Source organism: Notamacropus eugenii, chromosome 2 (genome assembly GCF_028372415.1).
Source record: "Notamacropus eugenii isolate mMacEug1 chromosome 2, mMacEug1.pri_v2, whole genome shotgun sequence".
Lineage (NCBI taxonomy): Eukaryota > Metazoa > Chordata > Mammalia > Diprotodontia > Macropodidae > Notamacropus > Notamacropus eugenii.
In genome coordinates, this window is record NC_092873.1 from 508,453,875 (window position 1) to 508,481,536 (window position 27,662).

The 27,662-nt window shown below is 45.8% G+C and overlaps 1 protein-coding gene across 1 annotated transcript in view; it reads left to right on the top strand.

Annotated features, from left to right (window-relative positions):
• Window positions 1-3,949: 3,949 nt before the first annotated feature.
• CMPK1 (cytidine/uridine monophosphate kinase 1) overlaps window positions 3,950-27,662 on the top strand; it is a 31,807-nt gene continuing 8,094 nt past the window's right edge. Inside the window, exons 1-2 of the mRNA XM_072649358.1 lie at window positions 3,950-4,368; window positions 25,584-25,730. Coding sequence (XP_072505459.1) covers window positions 4,144-4,368; window positions 25,584-25,730 — 372 coding nt within the window. The 5' untranslated portion in view covers window positions 3,950-4,143. The remainder of the gene's footprint in view (window positions 4,369-25,583; window positions 25,731-27,662) is intronic.

Consider the following 27,662-nt stretch of genomic DNA (forward strand, 5'->3'; position numbering starts at 1 on the left):
CAGGTATCTATCTTCCTTTCAGAATCCCAAAATAATGCTCAATTTTCTCCTAGTAGACAGTGTAGTGCTTTTTATGGCATTAAGTAAATCCTTAATCACCTTGGTTATTTTTACCAATAGGATGACATCAAGGATGAAAAGACTAATTATCACCATGAAAAGAGAAGTTGAAATTTGTTTCTGTAACCCCTATGCCTACTTCTGTGACTCATTTTTTCATATGTTGTAGCATCCTGCTGACTTCCTGGAGCTGTTTATACCTATCTTTCTGTCCAGAGTTAAGCTTAATCAGAAAGTTCTGAATACAAATAAGTACCACTTACTGGTCATGTCACTTACTAGCCCTTCCTCTGTATGTTAACACATCTGTTCCAGGAAACTAAGTTCACAGTAGCTCTCTTGGCTTCCATGTCACACTTTTGACCCCTCACATTATTCTTGTTGTTGAATCATTTTCCATTATGCCCAACTCTTTGTGACCCCATTTGGGGTTTTCTTGGCAGATACTGAAGGGGTTTGCCATTTCCTTCTCCAGCTCATTTTACAGATGAGGAAACTGAGGCAAACAGGGTGAAGTGACTTGCCCAGGGTCCCACCAGTAGTCAGTGTCTGAGGCTAGATTTGAAATCAGAAAGATGAGTCTTCCTGACTCTAGGCCAGGTGGGCTATGAATTATGAAGCCATCTAGCTGCCTCAAGTTACATCCCACTAGAAAGCTTAGGTCTTTTTCACAATAGCAGCCTCCTAGACACATCTATCCGAGAACAGTTGTTATTTTGTGCTGAAAAGTTGTCTGAAAGTAATTGCCAAGCTGCATTAAAATCTTAGCCTGTGGGTCTTCTGTTTTATCAAGTATTGAATCATTTTCCTTTGTTCTGCGGTATTTGTTCACAGCTGTTGCCACTCATTTACTGGCGGGGAGCCATATTTCCTTCTGTTGTTACTGTTTTTCCTGTTGATATGCTTATGTTCAAGGTTGTTGAGTTTTCTTTTTCCTGAAATCTTCAGTAACTTCACTCTTTCCCCTCCCTTATTTTTCCCTGTATGACTCATTTTATGAATCCCTCCTGATTGTGGTTTCCATAATGGTTAGGTCTTAAAGCCTCTCAGCCTCCTCTCACACTAGGCAGTTCACAGTTTCACAGCCTAGATCTCTGTCCCAAGTAGCTTTAGGTCAGAATTGGCCCCATTAGGATGTTGTACTTTTCCCCTCAGTGTTAAACAACCATCTCCCCACTCCCCCAAATAGTGTCCTGTCCTGATGTCCTATCCTGCTCCCTCTGTTCTTTGGTCTGGCATCAGCAGTTTGGAGTTTTGAGGTATTGATATTATAGGGTTGTTGGCCTGGCTGCAGTTCTGCTAGCGTTACAGGGTTGTCCACTAGACAGCATTGGCAGTTCAGAGCTTTGCAGTACTGGTGCTATAGGGTTGTGGCCCCTGGCTCATGTCCTTAGGTCTGCTAGATAGCTACTGCTGGTAGCTTCAGAGGTGGAGAAGTGACAAATGAGCTCAAGGTGAAAAAGTATCAGTTTGTGGGTTTGGATTTTGTTTTTTAAATTTATTTTGGGTTACAGGTGTCCTACATCATGGATGCAGCTGACATTGCTTTATCTTTGATGTGTAATTTAAGACGTGTAGGATCAGAGAAAATGTCTACTCCTCCATCTTGCTGCTCATGTGATATTCTATTAACTCTTAATCAGAAACATTTACAAAACAAAAGCCAATGCAAGAAGAATATTAGCATACCATTCAACCCATAAACTAGGGTGTATACTGGGGGAAAGTGGGTACAAACTTACAGAACTATATCAGGGAAACCCAAGCAGAAGGAACACAAATGCCCAGCACAACTGACAACTACAGATGATAGACATCATATACTTTGCTGTTCTCAAGAATGGCCTGAACAATTTACTGATGGGCTCCTCTCCTGGGCCTTTTGGCTCTTCTGAGTGACAGTACTGGCTGTCTCTTCTGCTGGCTTCTCTACTGGGACCACTCTACATCTATATTCTATCAGAAAAAAAAGCATACGCCCAAAGTTTGAAAATCTTCAGAGCTTTCCTACATCTCTTCTCTTGTTTGGGCTCTCCTGGTGGAAGTATCGATTGGTTTTTCCAGAGACAAAATCTTTTCTCTACTCAGTTCTTGCGAGTGGCAGGTAAGAGACAAAACTTGTTATACTCCAGCCTATTCTTCCAAGCAGATGATAGTGCAAGCTCTAAGTAGAACCTCTTCCCTGACCCAAGTGGAGATTTCTCTTGGGATCAGCATTGCTTCTGAATTAGCTCTTCTGTGAGTTACCCTATGATCCAAAGTAAGGTCCCCTCAGTGGAATGATTCACTTCTATCTTACGGTTATAAGCCCAAATCCACATTTTTGCCAACTAAGCCATAACTTGGCAATATACATAGTCACCAAATAGTTCTAGGGATCAGAGTGTCCCAGCTATTAACTAAAGTCCTCATAACAGGAATTTGCAAGTTATATGCTTAGAAAGAGGACACTTGGGACATTTTTATCCAAAGTAAGTATATTTTCTCCATGGGTTTTTTTTTTAAAAAACATTTCTCTCACAACTGTCTTTGTTTTTGCCCCTTTCAATGAATAAAACTGTCCATTTCTGAAAGGGATAGTCCCTTACATCAAGATATGCAAAAAATTACAAGGTAATAATAGGGGGAGGTACTAGTAGTTGAGGGAATCAGGAAGTCTATATGTTGAAGGTGGAGTCTGAGGTAAACTTTGAAGGAAACTTCTCAAAACTGGAATTGAGGAAGGCGTGCCTTCCAAGCATAAGGCACAGCCAGGTAGGGATGGGAAATGGAGTGACATGTATGAAGTTCAGTAAGGCTAGTTTGCCTGGACCATAAAATGCATGAAGTGGTGTAACATGGAGTAACCTTGGAAAGGTAGGTTGGAACTACATGGTTAGGGCATTCAATCACAAAGGAGAAAAGTTTGTATTTGATTCCAGTGGTAATTATGGCCAGTGGAGTTTTGTGCTGGGAAATGACACGGTCAGACCTGTGTTTTAGGAAGATTAGGTTAGCTGGCAGCTGTACAGAAGATGGACTGCAATGGGGAAAGACCAGAGGCAGGGAGTTCTATTAGAAAGATACTGTTGTAGTCCAGGGAAGCAAAGATGAGGTCTAAGCCAGTGAGTGGAAAGGAGAGGACACATTGGGGAGCTGATATGGAGGTCAGTCGCAGAGAATAATCCAGGCCCCCAGCCCTCTCTGTGGCCTCCTTCACCTTCGCTGCTCTGGGGCCAATGTTGGCCAGTTACACTGGCACAATCAGCCTTTCGGGATGATTCGTAATCGTGTCCTTGCCTGGGATTCCTTTAATGGATCATCTCCGATCCCTTAACAAAGGTTCTTTCTGGAAACCTATGACAGTAATTATCATGAAAGCTCTTATGCAAAGGCCTTTATTATCAAAAGCACATTAAGAACAGATTGGTGATAACATGGCCTGGGCATCCATCCAGGGTCAACAGATTGAGACTGACACGGACAGCCCCAGACAGGGCTCGGAGCTTGGAAGCCCTGGCTCCCCAAGGTCCTACTGGCTGTGTGACCCTGGGTAGGTCACTTAACCTCTCAATGTTTCAGGCAGCTCCAAACTCTCAAGAAGTGGCCGGAAGGGGCAGCTGGGCTTTGCTCATTTAGCAGTTCTCTACGGCAATCCTACTACGTGCCAGGTGCTGGGGTAGACAAAGGGCAGTCCTGCCCTGAGGGCTTACGGTCTAATGGGGTTAGACTGAAATCACAGGCCGGCCTTCCCCTGAATGGGGTCACAGGGAGTGGAAAGTGGTCCAGACCTCAGATTCTCAGCGTCAGGGATGGGAGGGGCGCTGGCGGGGCGGGGGCGGGGCCCGGAGCAGGGGGCGGGGCCCTCAGCAGGTACTGCCCAGGCTCGGTTGACCCAAGCCCTCTGGGCTCCCAGCACCTTCCGGCAGCCTCCCCTCCTTGCCCCGCCCCTTCCTGCCCATACGCCCTCCCTCGAGGCCCCGCCCACCGCGAGCGTTTCCCGAGCCCCTCCCTCCGGCCCCGCCCCATCGCCCTCGCGCCCCTCCCCATGCTCCTCCTCTTTCCAGGCAGCCAGAAGGAGACCGGGAGTCGAGGTTTTGGCGCATGCTGAGCTGCTGCCTTCGCCTCCGCGTCTCCGCGCCCGGCCTCACGCTCCCGCTGCCTTTTCTGCTGCAGCCGCCCCGGGCTCCGGGTCCAAGCGTCCGCCGCCTGCTGTCCCCGACCTCTGTCTTCGACTTCCGCCAGCCTCGCCTCATGAAGCCGTTCGTCGTGTTCGTGCTGGGCGGGCCTGGCGCCGGCAAGGGCACCCAGTGCTCCCGCATTGTGCAGGTGAGAGCGGGGCCTGCGGCTTCGGGGACCCCCGGACTACCGCTCCCGGCGTGCTCCGCGAGGCCACCCCGCAGTCCAAGCGCCGGGGGCTCGCGGGGCATGTCGGGATTTGTGGTCCTCCGAGGCGGGAGACGGAGGCCGGGACCCTCGGAGCCCAAGCGCCCCGCGGGGCATGTCGGGACTTGTGGTCCCAGGGCGGAGGGGAGGAGGCCGGGACCCCTCGGTGAGGGCCCGGGTCCGTGGGGCATGCCGGAACTTGTGGCGCACCGGCCGGCCCCACCTCCGCTGGAGGGCGGTGCCTCGGAGCCGCCAAAGGTCGCGGGCTGTGGCCACGTAGCGAGTGCCAGGCTGGCAGACGCGGCCCTTCGCTGGGCCTCAGTTTCCCCTTCAGCCTCGGCCGTCTGTGCTCCAGTCCCCGCCCAGCCCTTCTAGTCTGTGGGGCCACCTCTCTGAGCCTCAGTTTCCCCCTCTGTAACACACTAGATGCTCTGTCTATCCCTTGCAACTCTGCCTTGCCCCGAAGGACTGGGTTGGGGGCGCGGGATCTCCAGGGTCCGCCCTGGGTGTTGAGGATAAAGCCTGTCCCCAGGCCTCAAGTGGGAGGCTCCGAGCTGGGACAGCCTGGCCAGAAGTTCTCGGCTGCCCACAAAGGAGCAGCCCCGGGGCTGGAGCCTCCCTGGGGGTTAGCCCGGAGCTGCTCACTTGGGCCTCGGGGGGTTTGCAAGCGGCTGTGTCAGAAGTCTGGATTCGGGGTCAGCACTGTGGGGGCAAGCTCTGTCCTCCCTGGCAGGCGGTGAATTAAGTACTTCGTTATATCCTTTTGTTATTTATTGTGTTAACTATTTTCTCCAGTTACATCTTGATCGGGTTTAATTGGGGAGTTTTTGCACACCTTGAGTTTGACCCTGTGAGCTGTCCCAAGTCTTTCATCGAATCCATAAAGGATATGAGACCCAGAGACCAATGACTCATCTAAGGGTGCAGTTAGTCCAGGATTAGACAGTTCGGTTAGACAGGATTTGAACCCATATCCTAACTTCCCTTCTGTGTGTGTTCGTCCTTCCTTGCTGAAGAAGACCATGCCATCAGAGAGATGATGACATGACTTGCACTTGACTTCGTTTTGAGTGAGGGAGGGCTGTGCAGGTCACCAGCCTCACTTCTCCTCCAGAGCCATCTGAATCCAGTGACCAGATATTCATCAGGATGACTGGAGATGACCCAAGATGAGGCAATTGGGGTTAAGTGACTTGCCCAAGGTCACCCAGCTGGTGAGTGTCAAGTGTCTGAGGTGAGATTTGAACTCAGATCCTCCTGATTCCTGCACTGGTGCTCTATCCACTGTACCACCTTGCTGCCCGACTGCCCATCTAATAGTCTTTTAGTGGCAGTAAATAATTTAAGGGCCTGCTTGAGCCCAAGATCAGAGTTGGAAGTGACTTCAGAAGACAGCCAGTCCACCCTGCACCTGATTCAGGATACCAGTGAGACATCCCAGACCAGAACTTGCCCTGTACTTGCCAGCTTTCTCTGAAGGGCTCCAGGGTGGGCTGGAAACTCATTCTAGCCTGAAGCTGCCCATCCTTACACGTTGGACAGCTCCCACTTTGGGAAGGTTTTTTCTTACAGTGAGTCAACATCTACCTTGGCCACTGAGGAGAAATGAATGAATGGGATCAGCATTTGCATGGGCTGTGTCACCAAAATGCTGGCCTACAGAGAAGGAAGTGATTATGAGGAAAAAGAATCTGAAGGGGGGATCTTGACCTGGGCAGCCTGCAATGGGAGAGTTGCGGAGCTGCTGTTTTCCAAGATAATATCCTCCTTGGCCTCTCTGCTTCAAGGCCTTCACTGAATTGGGATTTGGGCCTTTACTAATTTGTCAGTGCTGTTCTCTTGAATTTCCTCCTGGGTTCTCTTCTGGACCATCCTAACAAAGTTGCTTTGTCCCAACTCTGAGATTTCAGTGTGTGTGTGTGTGTGTGTGTGTGTGTGTGTGTGTGTGTGTGTGTGTGTGTGTGTGTGTGTGTTGCATGGCTGTGCTCACTGGGTTCAGGATCAGAGGTTGTAAGCTCCCCAGCAGGGTTTTGTAACTGCAGCCTCTTTTTTTTATTTTAAAGAAAGAAGAAAAACAAATCCAACATGCTGACAAGGGAAATAATATATAAATTCCACTTTTCCCTAGTCTTTAGATTATTTTTGCCTCTTTCTTTCCTCCACTTTTTAAAAGGCAAATGATAAAGGGGAAGATTGGAAAAACAGCATGATTGTCCTCAAAGACTTGTAAATGAATAATTGGTCACAAACATAGATTCTAAATGATTTTCATAGTGTTTCAAGGCTAGAGGCAGTATTTTCTAGAGGAACTAATGCTGGATTCTTGTCAGGTGATCTGACTTTCAATGCCAGGTCTGTTACTTTCACCCTTTGACAAGCATCATGTATCTGAATTTCAGTTTCTCTGAAAAAAAAAAAACTGAGAGGGTTGGATTAGATTAGGGATTCTTAGCCTGAGGGCCACAGACCACCCTGGAGACTTGTGAATGGATTTCAGGGGGTCTGTGAACTTGGATGGAAAAAAAAAATGACATCTTAGTTTTCACTAAACTCTAATTGAAATTGAGCATTTCTTTCCATATGAATTAAAAACCAAACCAAACCTAAAGCATGATTGTGGCCAGGGGCCCCTTCTCAGGCCACCCCAGCTGGTGTACCTAAAGTGTCCAGCAGGTCCTGAAAGGTGAAGAGCCATTGGTCTTGAGGATCCCTAAGGGCCTTTTAAGAAGTCGAAATCATTCAACTTCATCAATCAGTTTCAAGTCCTATTATCCTCCTCTTTGCAGATAATAGGAAATCAAGGGTCAGGGAGGTGAGATCCTTGCCCAGAGTCTCTGAGGTAGGGAAGGTCAGAGCTGTGATTTATCTCTCCTGCTTTCTCCAAGTCTTGGGCTTTTACTAAACCCAGCCTCCCTCCCCCACCCCCAGCACACACACCCCCACTTGCCAGCTCCAGACATTTGGCTGGTTTTTACTTTAGTGACAAGTTTTGTTTTAATGTAGTTGATCAAGTGTGCTCCAACTCCCAAACCCAGCAACCAACCTGGTTTGTGCCTAATAATACCATATATAACTGCACCCTTATTTTAAAAGAGAAGAGATGACTGTGTGCTTTGACAAAGGTTATTGAGATAGGGCAGGCAGCCTCTGTGGTCTTTGACCTGAATTTTGTGGCCATGCAGTGTCACCTGTCTTGCCCCATGACTGCTTTCACTGTATATGTTTTTTCTCTTCTCTCTCACAAACCTCAGTTCTTCTTTGGGCTGGGATTGAGTTGTCCAGGGCAGGAATGTTAGCTGTAGTAAAATTCCTTTTCATGGCTAGGCTTGAGCTGTCTTAGATGAAGCTGTGGGTTATTCTGAGTGACTCTTAGTGATTTAGTGATGAGGCCAGTGATTCTGAGTCAGGAGTCACATAGATAGATCTCCACTCCCAAAGGGCCTACCACCCCCTGCTTTACTGAATCCAGAATGACCTCCAGGGTCTGGAGTTTGGCTTTTCTCATTGCTCGGCATGTCTCACCAGTGACTCCAAACACCTTCGGAAGCTTTGCATTGTCCATTCATTATAGGCTTGAGTTCCTGAGATCCAGGGATTTTAGGGTGAAGGATCATCTAGTACCTTGAACATCTGGGAGCCTTGTAGACCTAGATGGGATGCAGTCTCACAGGGATTCAAAGCCCCTGCTCCCAAGTGAGCATCTTGAGCTCTGTCCATCATCTGACCACCTGCCCTGCCTTGGGTCTTCTCTCCTGTCCTTTCTCTTTCCAAGCCTCTACAGTTTGTCTAGACCAGAAGTGTGCTGCCTACAACCCAGGACATTCCTGACTCTCCAGACTGCTGCCTGAACCAGATGAAAGTGTCATTGAGAAATATTTAACAGAATAAATAAAAAGACAGTAAAACATAGATAATGCTAATATGTGGTTTTCTAAGTCAGTATGCAGCCATCCCAGTTTCTATTTGAATTGGACCCAACTGATCTAGATCTTAGGCTCCTCTCTTCCCATTGTCTGTCTTGTCAGTCAACTTCCAGGGTCCCTACCACCTTCCTCAGTGACTTTAGCACCAGCACCAGCCACCCTGCCTCCATGCAGTCCCCATTTATCATCCTTAGGCCTATACTACTGTCTCATTGTGGGGAAAGCATTTGTTAGCTCTAAAGCACCATAGAAATGTGAGTTGTTATCATATAATGGCCAGGAAAATGATGAAGAGTCATTTTATAACAAAACTCTCCATCTTTAAATTGTAGATTTGTTCTTGACATAAGCCAGTTATACCAGACCTGAAATCTGCTCCCCCAAGGGGATATCCTTGCCAGGCTATTATTACTGATTGCTTCTTAAAATACCAGAAAAGCCTCTGTCCTTCTGGAGTCAATCACAAAAACTCAAGAATCGGGCCCTTAGGCCAGCTGATTTCTCCTGGAGAGCCTCCTTGCAGGTATTTTCCAGCTTGTAAATTCCTTTGAGGGCAGGGCCCTCAGTTAAGTTATTTTTACTTTGCCACATTCAGTGACCTGACCCAGGCTTGAGCTAGACCGCCCAAACATGGAGCTCACACTGGCTCCCAGAGGATGCCCAGGCTTTGGTCATCTCTTCATGGTCAGTTGCCTCAAATAACCATGGAGTTGTAGAATCTGAATGAGAAACTGATGGGAATCTTTAGGGGTCCTCAGAGAATGGGGCTGGACTGGGGCTGAGGTGAGGTAGGGGAGACAGTAGGAAAAAGGGAAAGGTGAGATGGTGGGAGATGGAGGGAGAGGGGGCTATAGATGAGGGAACAGCAAATGGCCTGCCTGGGCTGGGAGGCGAGGCATGAATGGGGAGGTGGAGATGAGATGATAGCCTTTGGCAGTGGTGGAGGAGAGGGAAGACTCCAGAATGGATTGAGGGGATCAGGAGAATGGTGGTTTATCCAGAAGAAATAGGGGCGTTTGGAGGAGGGTTGGGTTCAGAGAGGGAACAAAAACAGTAAGAATAATGGCTAGTATTTCTGAAGCAGTTTAAGGTTTGTAAAACACTTGCTTTATATACAGCATCACTTTCATCCTCACTACGACTCTGTAGTGGACATCATTCTTCTCCCTTTTACAGATGAGGAAATGGAGAGAAACAAAGGTGGAGTGACTTGTCCAGGGTCTCATGGCTAGTATCTGAGGCAGAATTTGAACTCAGGTCTTTCTGAGTCCCAAGTCCAACTGCGCTACCTAGTTGCCCCACAGATACCAGAAAAAAAAAAAAAAAGACATCCCTTGGCCTCAAGGAGCCTCTGGTTCGGGACACCTCCACATAGAGGAATAGTGACTGGGGAGGGGCACTTTGGTTGCATAATTACAGGGGTGGGGGCCCTAGGGGAGTAGGTTGACATATCCTATCCAGAAATAATAACAGAGTTGATTTGATAGTGGTTCCTGAAAAGGGGTGCAGGGGTGGTGGACAGGGGAAGGAAGGCCCAGCAACTGGGGAAGGCAGTTGGCAGTTTGAGGGTTGCCTGTTGTGTGTAGTCACAGAGGAGATATCCAGAAAGCAGGGAGGGCATTGAAGTGTGGTGGTTCGGAGGGACGCTGTCCTCGTGCTGACATCTGGGCTCCCAGGCATGCCCTGTGTTTGGAGAAGAGAGAGTGAAGTCTGGAACCACAGGATGCAGTACAAGCAGCAAGCTGAGATCCAGGCTGACCTCCACACACCACGACTGGCTCCTCAGTTTCCCTGCAGTGCAGATCCAGCATTCTGTTCCCTGCGCTCCAGGGGAGGAGGGGTCATCATGTCGGAGGCACAGCCTTGCAGGGCTGTGAGCCTTCCCTGGTGGTGGAGGAGATGCTCCCTTCCCTGTAGAGGTGGTCTTTGAGCCAGTCTTCAAAGATCAATGGGAGACTCAGCAGATGATTCACATTTAAGTTATTTTTAATCCACATTGTATACAGAAGTGAGGTGAGGATTAAAATTGACTAAAAACTTCATTCCCTCTCCTCTTCTCTTACCAGAGAAAGGGGTTACAGGGTGAATGCTGTGTCTCCCTGAATCATTGCTATGGGAGCGCCCCCTTGTGGTAAAGGCTGAGTGAACTCTGGGATTTCTCTATGAAGCCTAGATGTGGGCAGACTTCCGGAGGACCAGGGGCATGTTCCCCTTCCTCTGCCCTTCCCTGGCCCCAGGTGTGAAAAGTAAAGATACCTCTGTCTTAGCTGCAGGATTTGGACAAGCACTTCCTTAACTTCCTTCCCAAAGGGAAGCAAGAGCCTTCAGGATTTACTCTTCCTGTCTCTTGTCCAGAGCAGCTAGAGGTTTCAGCACCTCCCACAATGCTACCAAGCTGCTTGATTAGCGCTTGTTGTTGATTAATGGCATGTATGCAAATAAGTCTAATGCAAACGATAATTTCCATAAAATAACTGTCAAGTGCCATGGTGAGGAAATGCTCACTTCAGGCAGAGAAAGTCTGAGAAGGTTTCCTTTGGGAGGGGGCAGCTTCCAGGGAGGGATGAGGGCCTCAGGAATGAGTAGTGATGGTAGATATTGGTGAATGGAAAGCTTGCAATGTTTGGCATGCCTTCCTCCGTTCAAGCTCCATATCCTCCCTTGGAGGACAGGAGGGGAAGGCAGACCCCCAGTAGGCCCATTTACTTGGAGTGTCTAATCGAACATGAAGAGGGAGCTGGTAGACAAAGGCTGGAGAGCCTTGAGGAGGCCCTCACCAGAGTCCTTGGAGACATATCCCTCTGGCAGCCTGTCCAGGATGGCTGGACCCTGTCCTATCGAAGCACTGTTTCCCCAGACCCAAAGCACTTGACCTCTTGACCTCACTTGGTATTACTTGCTGATGTCTATTTGCTGCATCTTCCAAGTAGAATGTAAGGTTCTTGAGGGCAGGTGGTTTTGTTTTGTTTTGTTTTTGTCTTTTTATTCCTAGCATGGAGCCTTGCACTTGATTCACTTAATAAATATCTGTTGAATCTAATTGTGCCAGGAACAGGTAATAAAGGCCTGGGGTGGGGGGGTGGCAGGTGGTAGTGGAAATTCTGAGACCAATACAGAGCTAAAATTTGCCTAGGTTAAAGGAGACAGTGGGGCACGTCTCACTTATATGTTGGCTGTCTTTCAGGTCTGTCTCCTGAACTGTAACTAGCTAATCTGATAAACCCAGCCTAGCCAATGAATGAATAAGAGAGGTCCAAGGCCCCCTTGGTCACACATGGGTATTTTATAGGTTGGCCACCCAAAGAGAATTCTTGGCTGGGGGAGGAGGGAGGAAAGAAGTGGTAGGAATTTCAGTCCAGGTGGTGGTAGAAGTGATGGGGGATGGAGGGGCTAGAGGGGGGTTGGAGGGGGGGCTAACCCAGGTGGTGAGGGATGAAGGAGGAGCTTTGGCTGCCTCCTCATACCTCACCTGATGTAGGAATAACATCCCTCTTCATACTAATTCTGGACTGCTGGGTGGGGGTGCTGCTTAATTGGCTATAAGCTGTTACTTTCAATGCAATTACCATGTGAAAACATATTTGCCCTAACATTCCAGCAGCCTTAACCTGACAAATTTGGAACATTTCCCCAGACTAAACATTTGATAAGAGTATTTAGAGCTTAATGGGGAACAGGTGTGATTGACATTGTGCTAGCCAGACTATCTTCTGCCGCCTGGTGATCAGATTCGAGTTCATACAGCATCATTGCAGGAAAAGCCACTCTTGAGAGCCTTTCCCTGGGGCTGGGATGGTGCTTTCTGGGCTCTTCATCTGAGCAGCAGCTGTATAGCCATGGAAGTGATGGAGATGGGCTGGACGCAAATGGGGAGCTCTGGCCTGGACTCTCACTAGGCCAGTCTCCTTTCTGAGACTCAGCTTTCTCAGAAGGGAGAGAACAATACTGGGACAGGGACTTCTTTTTTACATCACCTATGTTTCCCAAGTATCCTTTCCCCTTTGCTTTTTTTAGAGTCAACCCTTATAACAGAGAATAAAAAAGGGGAAAACCCCCACCTATATCACTGATCATACAGGGTTGTTGTGTTGCTTCAATGAAATAATGGCTGTTTCTTAATCCAGAAAGTACGATAGCAATGTCCCCTACCCCCAGCATGTTGTGCTGGATCCTGGGGGATGGGGGCCTCAGGAAGCAGTTTGATCAAAAATAGCAGTGTCTCCCTCAGATCGCATTAGGAAGCTGTGGTCTAAATGTTAATGACCATGATACCCAGGAATATATGAGAAGCACATTAAATGATTCAAAATAGTGCTTTATGAGACCCAACCAAGACTTCCTGGAGTTGGTGGCATTTGGGTTTGGCTTTAGGTGGAGGGGAGGAACATCATTAACAAAATCAAGGAATAAGTCCTACTTCTGTGGCTTTGAGATGCTGTCTATGAAGGGTGATTCTAGGCATGGGGCTAAGGGGTGCTGCCTCCTGGACCATTCACCTTTAACGTGGCATTTGTTCAGACAAATCACAAAATGCCCTCCTCTGATTCACACCCTGTCAGGCAGGCTGGAGGTCCATTTGTGCAGATGAGATATGACTGGTGGTGATGGATCCAACCTCTTGCTCTCTCCATGTCTTTACCCAGTGGTGGTCATGCCTGTTTCCTGCTGAAAACCTAGGCCCCTTTCCCCTCTCCCAAACCATGGTGCTGGTCTGTCTGTCCTCCCTTGTGACCCTTTAACTCCATTTCCCACCAAACTGGGGCCCTGACTGTTTCCTGAGCTGGTCCTGGGTTTTCCTGCCCCTGGGATGTGTCAATTCCCAGAGATTCTCTTCTCAGCCATTTCTTCAGCTGAAATCTATCATGAATCATTTCGTGAAAAATAAATGTTTATTGTCTTTTTATGTCACATACATTTCCCCATAGATCCCTCTTTTCTCCTCCCTTCCAGAGTCACCACCCATAACAAAGAATGAAAAACAAACCCCACGACAATCTTAGCAAAACTAACTACCATGTTACATGTAGTATTCATAGCTGTGGCCCCCACCTCTGCAGGGAAGGCAAGGAGGCAGCGTCTTCCCTCTTTCCTTTGAGGCCAGGCCTGCTCATGACAGTGCTCTTTTCATTTCCATTCACATTGTGGTTCCTGGGTGGCTCTGCTTGTTTCCCTTTGCGTCAATTCCTATCAGTCTGCCCGTGGATCATGTTCCTTGTGCCTCAGAGCTCAGTCATGGTCCGTCGCATTCAGGTACCTACCACACCTCGCTTTGCCGTGCCCTCATTGCTGGATATCTACTTTGTTTCTGCCAAAAGTGCTGAATCTTCTTTAAGGCCTAGTTCAAATAGTGTCTGCGTGAAGTCTTCCTGCTTCCCTCCCTCATTCCCCTCCTTGAAATACAGGGCATTTCCAACTCTGTCCTGCTGGCTTCTTCTCCTGATACCTTGATGGAGGACCTTTCTAAGCTTCACCTTCATCTTTAAAACAAGAAGGGACTGAATCAGAGTAGGGGGTTTTCCCCATTTTTGTGAGCCCCTTTGACAGGCAGTCTGGTGATACCTAAGGTTGGACCCCTTAGGATGATATTTTTAACTGCATAAAGCAAAATACACAGGATTACAAATGAGATTATTTGAAATACAGTTATCCAAATGTTAAAAACAAAACCAAATATAGCTTCCTGTTTCCTAGATCACAAAGAAGAAATCCTGGCCTGGATGTTCTTCAAAGGGAGGTAGTATAGAAGAACAGAAAGAAATAGAGCTAGGAATCAGGAGATCTGGGTTCAAGTCCCTTCTCCCTGGACCTCAGTTTCCTTATTTGAAGATGAGGGGATTACACTGGATCAGTGGTGTCACTCAACTAATCCGTACAGAAGGATTCTTGCAGGCTGCATATTGACTTAGGCTTAAAATGTAGCATTATTGGCTTTTTTAATGTTGTTAACCATTTCCCAGTTTAATCTGGTTCTAGCCACACTCTGGGCCACATGAGGGCCTTGTGTCTGACACCTCTGGATTAGATGATCCCTAACATCCTTATAACTAGTTATCACTGATGATATATTGTTCCTGTGCTTAGTATGGACAAAGTTTCAAATGGTATCTCTTTCATTTTCCTAGGTTGTGAATTCATTTTTCTTAATGTTATTTTGGTAGCTACAGTCCCCTAGTCACCACTGACCAGGTGGCCAAGAGCAAGACTGACTTTGTGATTGGGGTGGGGGCTTAAAAACAAAGTTTCCTGTCTCTGTCTTAAGGGCGATGGAGGAACTGCTAGGTCTTTTAGATGCCTAGCAGTCAGGGAATGCATTAGACTCTTCTGTCTTAAATACCCATTATGAGCCATTTCTAGACCTATGAGCTTGTTATTGTTACTATGGAAAATCCATTTTTTTTTCACATACAGGATTTTATTTTTCTAATTGAGCCTCACACACCCCATACTGGGGTAATTTATCATATTTTAAAACGTTTGGGATAAAATTCCAAGGCAGAATAACAGACTGTATGGACTGACGTGGTAAAGCACTCTGTGGGCTCTGTATTAAACAGTGGGGATAGTGAATGTGTCTCCATGTTTGATTTTTATCCAGTCGAGAGATGGCCCTGAGAGCCTGGCCAATATACTACTCCTTATATAAGAAGTTCCAAAGCCCGAGGCTGCTTGGAAATCTTGTTCTTTCTTATAAGGTGAGTCCTTTTTGGGCCTTCTCACCTTGTTACCAGGAAAAGAAAGTGCTGCCCAGAAACCAACTATAAGAAATGATTGAGTCAGTTCCATTCTATTTCCAGATGTAGGTAGGAGGAAAAACAAACATGAATGTCCTCGTTGGGGCAGATGGAAGTCCTCCTCTTCCACTTAAGTTGGGCCATTTGTTTTCCCTATTTCCTTCACCCTCTAATGTGACCCTACCTGTGCTCTATCCTGTCATTAAACAAAGTTATTTCTGATTCCTGAATCTGAAGACTGAGATGCCAATTTGCATCAGCCTGAAATAATTCAGTCTCACGATCCCCTGTGTTAAGCTCCTGCTATGAGCAAAACTCTGGGACATAGGCATAGAGGATGAAAAAAAAAGAAAAAAGTCATAATCTCTGCCCTCGAAGCTTTCAGCCTATTTGGGAATAAGGAATGTGCATAGGTGATGAGATTTAAAATGTGCCGAGGAGAAACTGGGTTTTTCTGGTTCCTTAAAAAGACATATTTTTCCTGTGGTATCATTCCCTGGAACCGATATAAAATTGAAGAAATTCTGAGGGTTCCCATCTTTTTAAGTTGGTAACCTGGAGACAAGACCTCTTCCACCTTCTGCCCTTCAGACCCTTCTACAGTAGGCAAGGTACCTTTGCTTCCTGACCAGGCTCCCAGATCTGCTACTATACCTGCTTGTTGGGAGGTGGGTCTCCTGGGGCCTCATCGGACCCATTGCTACCTGCCATTAAGGGAAGACCTCGAAGTTTAATCATGTTCCTTTCTCAGTAGACATGTTTCCATCACAGATTCTCTGCTCGGACTCACTTTTCAATGGTTAGCATGATTTCATCTCTTTATCCTCATCCCATCTCAGTGATTCTGAATCCTCAGCTGGACTTCATTCTCCATCTCCAACTGACCTGTCTTTTATTCTTATCTGTCCCAACCTTACCCCCAAAATGTTCCATTCCACATCTGACCACTGCTTTGACTGTGGCCTCCAAAAAGCTTGCTCTGTAATGAACAAGATTCCTTTCATCTTCAATGCATATTCTTTCTCCTTCCTTCCATCTTGCAGCAGTTACTGAGACATGGCTCTTTCCTGATAACATGGCCTCCCTTGGCCACCCTTTTCCAGTACAGGTGACACTTTCTCTCACAGTGCAGGGAGTGAAAACACTCCTTGCTTCTTGGTGACGCCTCCAGACTTCCCTTCTATCTCTGTTACTCAATAGCCTGGCTTCCTCTGAGGACAGTTTATCCATATTTATCAGCCAGTCTTCACCTTCATGGTGGTCCTCTGTCAGCCCCCAGGACATTCTTCTTCCTTACTCAATGAGGTCAGTGCCTGGCTCACTGCTCTTTCCTCATCTTCTTTCCTCAGACTAGGGAACTTTGACATACATATTATTGCTCCCTTAAATACCTTGCCTTCTTAGTTCCTCAATCTACTCAGTTCCCATGACCTCCTCCTTCATTCCATCCCAGCCACACAGAGGTGGTCATACCCTTGGTCTTGCCATCGTCCACACACGTTCCACTTTTGTGTTCATGAACTCTGAAATTCTGTAATACAATAATAATGTTTTATCATTCCATTTTTCCCCGTGTCTCACAACTCCTAACCCTCTTCTTTGTCCTCGCTGTGATCTCCATCCTCCCTGCACCAGCTCATGGTTCCTCCCATAATAATGATAATAATATCTAGCATTTCTGTAACACTATATATATTAACTTCCTTTCTTACCTCATTCCCTTGTTGAACCAACTCAGCTGTACATATGAAACACAATTTGCCAAAGTCCAGCCTTGAATTACCCTCACCATCCACTGGTTTTGCTTCTATCTAAGCTACAGAAAATCACAAAACTGTGGTAACCAGGTCCACGGAAATTTATGTTACATAATCTTGGGTTCTCACTGCAGCAAAGCAATTCTTCTACCTCCCTCATTGAGTCACTATTCTACTTTCCATTTTCTGAACCTTTTCATCCGTCAAACTCCCCATGGTTCCCTCTCTCCACCATCTCAACTGAGAACCTTGCCTCATATTTCATTGAAAAAATTGAGGCCATTTTCCGAGAGCTTCCTTTTTTTCCCTCCTCATTTCACATCACTCGGGTGACTATTTCTGCTTCCTCCTCCTTTCATCCCTATCTCACTTGAAAATAAATCCTTCTCTTGGCCAAGGCCAACCCTTCTCCATTCACAAATGATCCCATTCCATCCTGGCTTCTTCAGCAGACTGCCCTCTCTGTCATCCCTGCTGCTCTCATTTATATCTGGTCTCTCTCTGTGTTTCAGCTCCTTCCCTCTTGTCTACAAGCACACTAAGGTTACCCTATCATTAAAAACCCTCACTTGATCCAGCTACCCCTGCTAGCTGTCATGCAATATCTCTTCTCCCTTTTATGGCCAAATTCCTTAAGGAAGCTATTTGTGCTAATTCCCTCTACATCCTCCCTTCTAAGCCCTCTGCAGTCTGACTTCCAAATTCATCTTCCGACTGAAACAACTCTCTACAAGGTTACCAGTGATCTCTAAGTTGTCAAGTTGAATGGCCTTTCTCAAGCCTTAGCAGCCTTTGGCTCTATTCATCTCCTATCTGGATGTTTGTGACATGATTCTTCCTGGTTGTTCTCCTCTGCCCTACAATGTTTCAGGCTATTTTGCTGGTTCTTTATCCATGTCATTCCTGTTGACTGCGGACTCCATCTCCCCACACGTGTCTGACTTGGAACCTCCTCTCTTTTTGGTGTGTAAGTTCACTCTAACTTGGTGATCCTCTTAGCTCCTGTGGTTTTAAATATTAGTTGTATTTGTGTGATTCCGAGATCTTCATCTTTTTCCTGAGCAAGTCATGTATCTTCAGCTGCCTTCTGGCCATCTTGAACTGGGTGTCTCATAGGTAGCTCAAAGTCAACATTCTGTCAACTTTCTTTCTCCCACAAACTCACCCTTCTTTCCAACTTGCCTTACTGTCAAAGGTCCCCCCAGTCACAGTCTTGGTGACATCCTTGGCTGCTTCCCCTCATTCACCCTGTACACCCAGTCTTGCTAAATCTGATCACATCCATCTTTGCAGCATCTGCCATATATGTCCCCTTCTTTCCAGTCACATTGCCACCGCCCTCCTTCAGGGCCTTCTTATCTCTTCCCTGGACCATTGTGGTCACCTTTTCACTGATCTTGAGTCCATCCTCCACTCCCCTGCAGAAGTGGTTCTTCTGAAAATCTCGACTTGGCCACTTTGCCGTTACTCAGTAGCTCCCTATCGCCTCCCAGATCACTTTGCTGGCCCCTCCATGCTCTCTAGTCTTGCTCTTTTCTCCCCCTTCTCCCCCGTTGTTTGATTCAGCTGAGCTTACTGCTTGTTGATCCTTCAGCTTGACCCTCTAGCTAGTGTCCTGAGGGCATAATGGACAGAGGCCTGGGCCCTCAGACACTCACTAACTGTGACCCTGGCAAGCCACTTTACCTCCTTCTCAGTTTCCTCCTCTGTAAAATGGAGATCATAACAGCAGCTACCTCCCAGATTATGAGGATCAGATGTGATACTCGTTGTAAAGTGCTTAGCACAGTGCCATGTACAAGGTAGACACTGCGAAAACATTAGCTGTAATCAATGTCAGCCTTCATCTCCCATCTCCATGTTTCTGTATGGGCTGTCTCCTAGGCATTCAGCGCTCTGCCCCCTCACCTCCATCTCTTAGCAGTCCTCACTCCTTTAAGATGTTGCAGAAATCCCATGATCCGCAGGAGACCCGAGGCCTGCTATGGGAGATTACCCTCCATCTCCCTGGCTCCATTGGCCCTGGCTACTTCTGTCTTGTCTCCCTTAGCAGAGTGAGCCTTTTTTGTCTCCCCCATGTGTAGCAATCTGCCTGCTTGTTCTGGGTTAGGGCTTGTGAATGTGAACCTTCTTGTTGCTGTTTTTCCCTTTCTCCAACTCGTAGGCAGATGCAGAAAGTGTCCCTAGTAGTTCTGTTTGTTATTAGTTTATGGTTAGGTTGGGGACTTGATGCCTTCGAGATGTGTGGATTATTTGAGGGTGCTTTTGTCTCTCTCATTTCTGACCTAGCTGTCTGTGTATGTGTTTGGAGTGACTGAATAGAGTAATTTTCACCTTCCAGATCCCCAGGTGCCTGTGTCTCCACCGCAGGGGGCATCAGGGATAGCTCCGCTGGAACCCTGTGTTGATAGCTCCTGGACCTCCAAAATGCAGGGGGTCCCTGGTTAGCTGTGGTTGGCATACACGTTCTTGTTGTGTGTGGTCTGATATTAGTGACACACCACAGAGGGTGTGGGCACATCTGAGTACTTTCCTATATTATATCAGCCAATCTGCTTCCAGAATGGCTCATGACTGCATTTCCCAGATGAATTTGGCCACAGAGCTCTGTTTTTGGCTGGAAATATATTGATGGAACCAATCAGAGTGTCTGGGTGTGTGGGATGTCCTGGGATGAAGCAGAGTTTAGTACATTTGGGAGCAAATGAAAAAAAAATTAAGGCTATTTTCCTGTTGAGAAGTTGCTTTATGTAACATTTTTGATTCATACATAAATTCATATTAAATATTTTGGAATAAAAATATTGATGGCATTGGAATTTTCTCATGAATCCACATTTGTGTCAGATGGAACTCAAGAATCATAAAACAACAGTTTGGGAAACTCCGGTTTGTGCTCATACCTCTGTATGACCCTCTGACAAAAGGTTGGTTTTATAGATATCCAGAAAGAGGTACCAAGGGAGATTCTGACTCTGTATCAGCAGTGGGCTGCTGTGTGAGCTGTGCTCCAGAAACATCCATATGTCTCTATTACCTCTGTGATAAAATATAGGCTCCTCTAGACTTCAAAGCTCTTCGTACTTTTTAAAATTGATTTCATGCTACCTCTTCCTTTCCCCTCCTTCCTGGCATATTTCAGCCAAACTGTGTCATACACGGTATCCCTTCTCTATCCTCTGTAGCCTACCCCTTCCAGGCTTAGCTCTGGGGTCACTTCCTGCTGAGGCCCTTCCTGATCTACAGTCTCTCCATCCCCACCCAAATTTCTTTTTATTTGTTTATCTCCTTGGTGGCTGGCATTGATCAGATTTTTATCTTTGCATCCCTATTAATGAATGTCTGGCAAATTTTCTGTAGAGGGGATGCTGTGGTGTAAGCTATAGCTCTTCCAGAGCTTAGATTCCAGGAGGTCGAGGCAGGCAGACATCTCAAGCCCCACAATTTCATGGGAAATGCACTGGGTTCTACCTCTGTGCCCAAAGGCCAATGTAGGCTTGATGCTAACAAAGCTTTCCTCAAATGAGAGCTTCCCCCCAGCGTCCTGGGCTGCCTGAAAAGGAGCCAGAAGACTCTAGGCTGGACTACTGCTTGGCTAGTGTGTCACGGTGGGGCATTCCTCATGGACACGGCCGATTGATTCTGGGAGTGCGGGCACATTGCTTCTCCAGGCTGCACTGGGCGATGAGTTCCTTTCCAGCGCCGACAGTCAGTGGTGTTCCCTGGATCTCCCTTACAGTCTGTTTCTAAGAAGTGGCCTTCTTGTCCTTCTCCTGTAGGCAGGCTCTATAAATGCAGAGTGTGCATTCGCAGCCATTTTTGCTGGGCTTGGCTCAGCTGGTCTCCCCCAGGTCCTGCTTTACACAATACCTTGTAAATTTCACCTTTTCTCAATGACATTTTTCCCTTTCTCTTCAGAAGCTCAGAACTGTTTCAGGTTGTCTTGTGCCTGAGTTCCACATTTTTCTTGCATGAATGACAAAACATGTCAGGGAATTTAAGTGAAACTGTAATCCCTTGAAGCTGGAGGGAGCCGGGCTGCAGTCTCCTATCCCCTCCGCCCTTCTCCTTTGTGGGATGTGAGTCCTTGAAGCTCCATGTTGGTTTGGAGGTGGCTGGCACCAGTTTGTTTATGAAAAGGACAAGTGGCTTTAGAGCTTCTGAAGTTCATAGTTAATATGTAGACTTCCAGTTAAACAGACTTGGCCCAGCACATTTGTATGGGGGGGGAGGGCGGGCAGGAAGGATGATGACGTAATGAGACTGGCTTCACTGAAGGCAAATCTTGACCCTCTAATTCTCCCACTGGAGGCTGCCTGTTTTATAATAATAACTTTCCTTAAATCGTTGGTATGGGGTGGGGGGGTTGACTTTTTTCAACTCTCCATGAGTGGAATTGGAAAGAAACTGGCAAGGTTTGAAACATCTGGGAACTATGGAGAAATATACTAAGCCTCAAAAAAAAGTTCTCTGATGTTGTTGTATGGTCATTTTCAGTTGTGTCTAACTCTTTGGGAGTTAAATCTCCCATTTGAGATTTTCTTGGCAAAGATACTGGAGTGGTTTGGTTTGCCATTTTTTTCTCCAGCTCATTTTACAGATGAGGAAACTGAGGCAAACAGGATGAAGTTACTTGTCCAGGATCACACAGCTAGTAGGTGTCTGAGGTCAGATTTGAACTCAGGTCTTCCAGTCTCCAGGCCTGAGCTCTATTGATACACTGTGCCACCCAGCAGTTTCTTTGATGTTGGGGGCTGAGAGGGATCATTATCAGCTATTTCAACCAGTACATCTTGGAAAAAGTTCTTCTAGAGAACTGAAAGGAAGGTAGGGTAGATGCATATGCTTTTCTGAGGTGTGCTGGCCCTCATGGGCTCGGAGCACCCTCAGCCCTGCTTATGGCAGAGGGGATGGATAATAGCGTCATCTTCAAACAAGAAAGATAACCTTTCTTGGTGGTAATCATTGAATGTGCATCTTGGAATGGTGCTCAGAAGTAGATTTTAAGGATAAAAGAGATGCCTAGTACATTTACCCAATGTCTCTGTAAGATCTCTGAGCTGTGAGTTGAACGTTCAAGGAGCTGGCAGGTGATTTTGAGGTATATGTGCAAATGACAACGTCTCTGCCCATCCTGGCGGGATGGTGTGGGACAGGGAACACTAATTATCCATAGCCTGTGAGTGGAAGCCTGAAGGGGGCACCTGGCACCCAAGGAGCTCAGCAGGGAAGTGGGAGAAGAGCCCAGGGATGTGCCAAGAAAGAGAAACAGATCAAGACTGTCTGAGATGGCTGGTGTCATGGAATTGTCAACATGAGAGCTGGTTGTAACAGTAATCACAAAGTAAAAAAGGTCTTGTGCTTTTTTTTTTTAAACCTCAGACTGAGAGTGCTACATAAAGCATTTATTAGATTGTGTTGTAATTTAATAACAAGGGATCGGAAAATGAAGATTAAGGCAGTGGCTGGTGGCATATTGATTTGATTCCTTTCCCACTGGAGGCTGAAGAGAAAGGTTGAAATTTTCATTCCTGTAGTTTATGATATTTCTAACCTGTTGTGGTTTTGTGTCCTGATGCTGAGGCTGCAGTTAAGCCTTATTTTCAATTGTGAGGAGCTTTTGGGGAATGGGAAAATGTTTGGGTTTTAAGGCTCCATAGTTTCTATCCCTGCTTTTCTCAGAATCTGCTTTGGCTGTCACGTGATTATGGTGGAATACTTTTAAAAGCATTAAGCTTTTCTTGTTTAAACTCTGCTTATTATGATAAATGCCCTAATCATTAAAGTACCAGTGATTGATTAAAAAACAAACAACCCACAACTTTGGGATGCGGGAACAGCAAACAGAGCCTTCAGTCCCTTGAGAGGTAAAACACCAGACAGAGAAATTGTAAACTGTAATGCACAGCTCTCAAAGAAGCTTTAGCTATACAACGCAGAAAGAAATTTTCAATGGGTAGAAAGGTCATTGTGTGGGTCTGACCCATTCCCAATAAATATTTCAGGTCATCCTCAGAGTGAGTTAAATTCTAGGGCTTGTCAAAGAAGCATATTTTTGCTTCCTAAGTGATGCAGCTTCTATTTTTAGAGACCATTCTGTACCTCCATAACTCACTGCTCTTTTTCTCCCTAAAAAAAATCCCAACCAAACGAGAATGTAATTGCTAAAACCCACTTTAGTGCAGGCCCCAGTTTGGCAATCTCAGCTCTCCGAAGTCAGGAAGCACACCGCAGATGCACTAATTTCTAAATTACTAGCTGGGCTTCATAATGTATATGTTGCATGCACAGCAGAACATTATGGAGCAAGCCTTCTTGGGTGGGGGCGAGAGTAGAGCATGAACTCCGATGGCTGTTTGCTAATGTTTGTGTCTTCATTTGGGCCTGGAATCACTAGGCCCAGCAGCAGGCCAGCGGGGACCCTGCCAAGACAGCGCCAAAACAAACACGGGAAACAATGGAGCTGCCGGAAAATTGTGTGGACAGGAGTTGCTGGTGGTTGTAAAATGCTTTCAAAAGAAAAGAAATTGTGTACCCTGAGAGTGAAAGCAGCTGAGCCCCAAACATTGTGTAGGCAGCTGGCTTGGAGAAGCTTCCAGGGGATCTGGGACCCAAGAGGGTGTTTGGGAAGAGGCCAGAAAGCCTTTTCCAAAGGCATGGTAGGGAGTGCTGGAAGGATGCTGCCAGGGCTCTCCAGGACTCCTGCATGGGAAGCAGGAGGGAACAGCAGAGTGCAGACCTTCAGAGAAGGAAGAGGCCTTCCCAGTGGGCATGTTGTCTCCCCAGGGCCTGTTACAGAGAAGGTGCCTAATCTGTGCTTGTTGACTGACTTTTAAGGGTTGCAAAGCTCTTTATAAAGCTCCCTGCCTTCCATCCTCATAACAGCCCTATTAGGTGAATTACAGGTATTGCCATCCCCATTTTACAAATGAGGAAAGAAGCTGAGGGAGGTTGGAATAGAACATGGAGTGTCAGAGCTGGCAAGGGTCCTCTAATGCCAGACCTAGGCCACCCCCTCAATTTGTAGGAGAAACTGTCACCCAGAGAGCCATACAGCGTGGCCAAGGCCAAAGCTGTTACTGGATTCTAGCCTGTCATTTGGTCCTTTCCCACATCTCACACATTTGTAGAAGCTGGTAGGCATTGAAGTGAATCATTGAAGGAGCCTTGGAAACCATTCAGGTTGGCCACACTCTTCCTTTTGCAGACCAGAGTGTTGGACTTGGAATTTTGGGAGGCCTGGGAATGAATTCTGGTTCAGGGACTTTCCTGATGGAAGACCCTCAGGAAATCATTTACTCTTGCTAAGCCTTTCTCCGGATCCATAGACTTGAGGTATTACAAGCTTCTCAGTGTCCCCTAAGGTCCCAAATCATCTGATGCTGGTCTCTTTGTGGATATTTCACATTCCCAGCATATACACTACATTCCAGCCCAGCTGGCTGACTTACTATTTCCTGGATGAAATATAAACTACTTTATTATTTCAAGCCCTTCACAAACAGCCCCTTCCCACCTTTCCATTCTTCTCACGCTTGACTCTCTGATCTCCTTGTTCCTTGTACACAATGCTCCATCTCTCAGATGTGGAGGGAGGAGGGAGTGATCTGCAGTATCAGAGGCCTTAGAGAGGTCAAGGAAAATGAGAATGGAGAAAAGGCCATTGGATCTGGCTGCTAAGAAATCCTTGGTCACTTTGGAGAAGGCAGCTTCAGTGGAAGGAAGCTCTGAGCCAGTACTGCCTTAGTCTTCCTCAGCTGTTACTCATTAAACAAATACTCATTGAATTGGATTATTACAGTCAGTTGAAGTTGTGACAGTTACCTGGTGGCAGAGGGTCCCTCGTTGTGTTAGGGCATGACCTATTTCTGTTTAGAAAGACTGTTTCCTTGTTCTGCTCAGCGTAGGGGGAGGGGATGACAGTAGGTGTGTGTGTGTGTGGGGGGGGTGTCATGGGAGATTGGAGGAAGAGAACATTTGTGAGCTGCTAGGTTAGGTTGTTCCCCCTTCCTTTTATTATGGATATTTCTATTTTATTAAGAGGCTCTGAGGCCTTGTTGGAAAGCTTTGTGCTGAGCATGCTGGTGACACCAGGTACAGGGCAGGGCCCCTGCCCTTAGGGTGCTCATGATTGAATTAGGAAAATAGACTTCTCCATGTGAACCCCTTTATGCAAGGCAGTGCATGGAATGAGATTCCAGCAGGAGCAGGCTAATTAAGAAAATGGAAGTTAGAGCTTAGTACCAAGAAGGAAGGAATCACCCTGGGTGGAGGGGGCATTGAGAAGAACTTCAGGAAGGAAGCAGCTCCTTAACCCCCTGATAAAGACTTGGGATTCCAGGAAAAACATCAGCTGCTGTGAGTTTTGAGTCAAAATAGTTAGAGATGGAAAGGGTTCTATTGCTCATCTAGGCTGGCCTCCTCATTGTACAGCCTGGGAAGCCGCCCCAAAGGGGTGAGAGCAGGAGTAAGTGCAGATATTCAAGGTTCAAAGCCCGGGCCTCTGATTGCAAATCCCACTATGCTGCATTGCTCCCCCCCTGCTCTGTCTCTCTCTCTGTCTCTCCCCCTCCTTCTTTCTTCTCTCCCCTTATGTTATTAAATTTACATGTTATTAAATTTAGCTCTGTAGGAATGTCAATTATTAATCATAATATTTTTACCCTTGAGACTCTGAATGTAACAGCTCTATAGAAATTCAGGACCTTGGTTAAGACTGGATTATATGTGGTTTTTTTTTTTCCTAGAAATATGGCTATACTCACCTTTCTGCGGGAGATCTTCTTCGTGATGAGAGGAATAAGCCAGATTCTCAGTATGGTGAGCTCATTGAAAAGTACATAAGAGAAGGAAAGATTGTGCCAGTTGAGATAACCATCAGCTTGCTAAAAAGGGTAAGGAGTGTAAATGATGACTAATTCATTCCAACAAACCACCAATAAATTAAACCCATCTTTCACTTGAACAAACTAAAAGAAAACAACAGGGGATTGTGTTTCCATCGTATGGGCAGTGACCACATTGTGGAGAGCTAACAGTGTTAGAGAATGAAACAAGGAGAAATATTCTTCCTGATAAAAAATTACAAATAAATTCATCTATATTATTAAATACATTTAATATCATCTATTTATTATTTACTATTAATTAGTTATTATTTATTTATAATAAATATTAAATTAACTATAATAGATATCTTATAAATAAACATAAATCCATCCTCATTCTCCTTGACCTCTCTGAGACCTCTGATACTGCTGATCACTCCCTCCTCCCTCCACATCTGAGAGATGGAGCATGGTGTGCAAGGGACAAGAAGAGCAGGGCCACCAGGTCAGAGAACCAAACAAAAAATTAATTATTATTAATTAACTAGTTAATTTACTAAGATTAATATTAAATATATAAATAAGTAATATATATATTTTAAAATATAAATAAATAATAACTTCCTAAGGGATTGTCTACACTAGGTCTCTCCATGTGACCAGCCTCCTCTTTGTATGGGTGTAGCATGTATGTATGTGTACACATATGTGGATAAAAGAGGAAAAATTAAGAGGAATAAAAGGAACGGAACTATAGGGAAGAATTACTAAAGCAAAAAGAAAGAGTACAAGGAGGAAGAGAGAAGAGTGGTAAGGGATCCACAACTGTCCTAACTGCTCCTCAGCAACAGGTCATTTATTCACAGAAAAAATGTTGGAAACCTTTGTTACTATATAATGACAGCTGTCCCTCATGGCTCTGAATGACAGTTATTACACCCATTCGGATTGTGGTATTACATATATAACATCTATCATAATAACGTATACATGTATATAATTGCATACGTATGTAATGTAGATGTACATAGTAAGTGATATGGACGTGACTGCTAATCTGTACATAAATATCTCTGGGAGACGCATTTTGACTTAGTTTTAAAATATAATATCGTCTGTGTTTTATTGTATTATTTATTTTGTTAAGTATTTCCCAGTTAGATTTTAATCTTGTTTTGGCTCTACATGGAATTATTTTGGCCAAGTGTTTGACACCTCTCAGCCGAAGCTTTGGGCAGAATTTAATAAGATGAAATTCAGCAGCAATAAATGTAAAATCTTGCACTCACATTCAGAAACTTGACTTCCAGTCCAGGATGGGGGAGGACATGGTTAGGTAGTAGAACACCTAAAGAGGGAGCCTGTAAGCAGTCAGTGGTGTGCTGTGACGGTCAGAAAAGCTAACAGATTTTAGGATACATTTAAGAGAGTCAGAGCTTCCAGAAATAAGCAGGCAGTTATCTTTCTGTACTCTCTTCTTGTGAGATCACATCCCAGAGTATTGTATTCTAACTGGGAGACATCATTTAAGAAGAACCTTGATAAGACAATTCCAAAAGTCCCATGATGACAGGTGCTATCTATCTCCAGAGAGAGAAGTGAGGAATTCTGAATGCAGACTTTTTTTTAGTCTGTGTTTTCTTTTGCAACATGACTAAAACAGAAATATGTTTTGGATGACTTCACATGTAAAATCAATATCAAGTTGCTTGCCTTCTTGAGGAGAGGGGGAGAAGTGGAAGGGAAGGAGAGAATTTGGAACTCAGCATTTAAAAAAAATGATTGTTAAAATTTCTTTTACATGGAATTGGGAGATATTTAATGAAATAAATAAAAGTGGATCTAAAAAGAAGTATAACCTTGATAAGCCTACAGAGCACCTGGAGAAGGATAAACAGAATGGATCTTGAGCCCAAGTCATGCACAGGTCAATTTGAAAAGTCTGAAGACGAGAAGGAAAGACTTTGGCAGTGGAGCAAAGAGGAGCTGAGAGTGGTC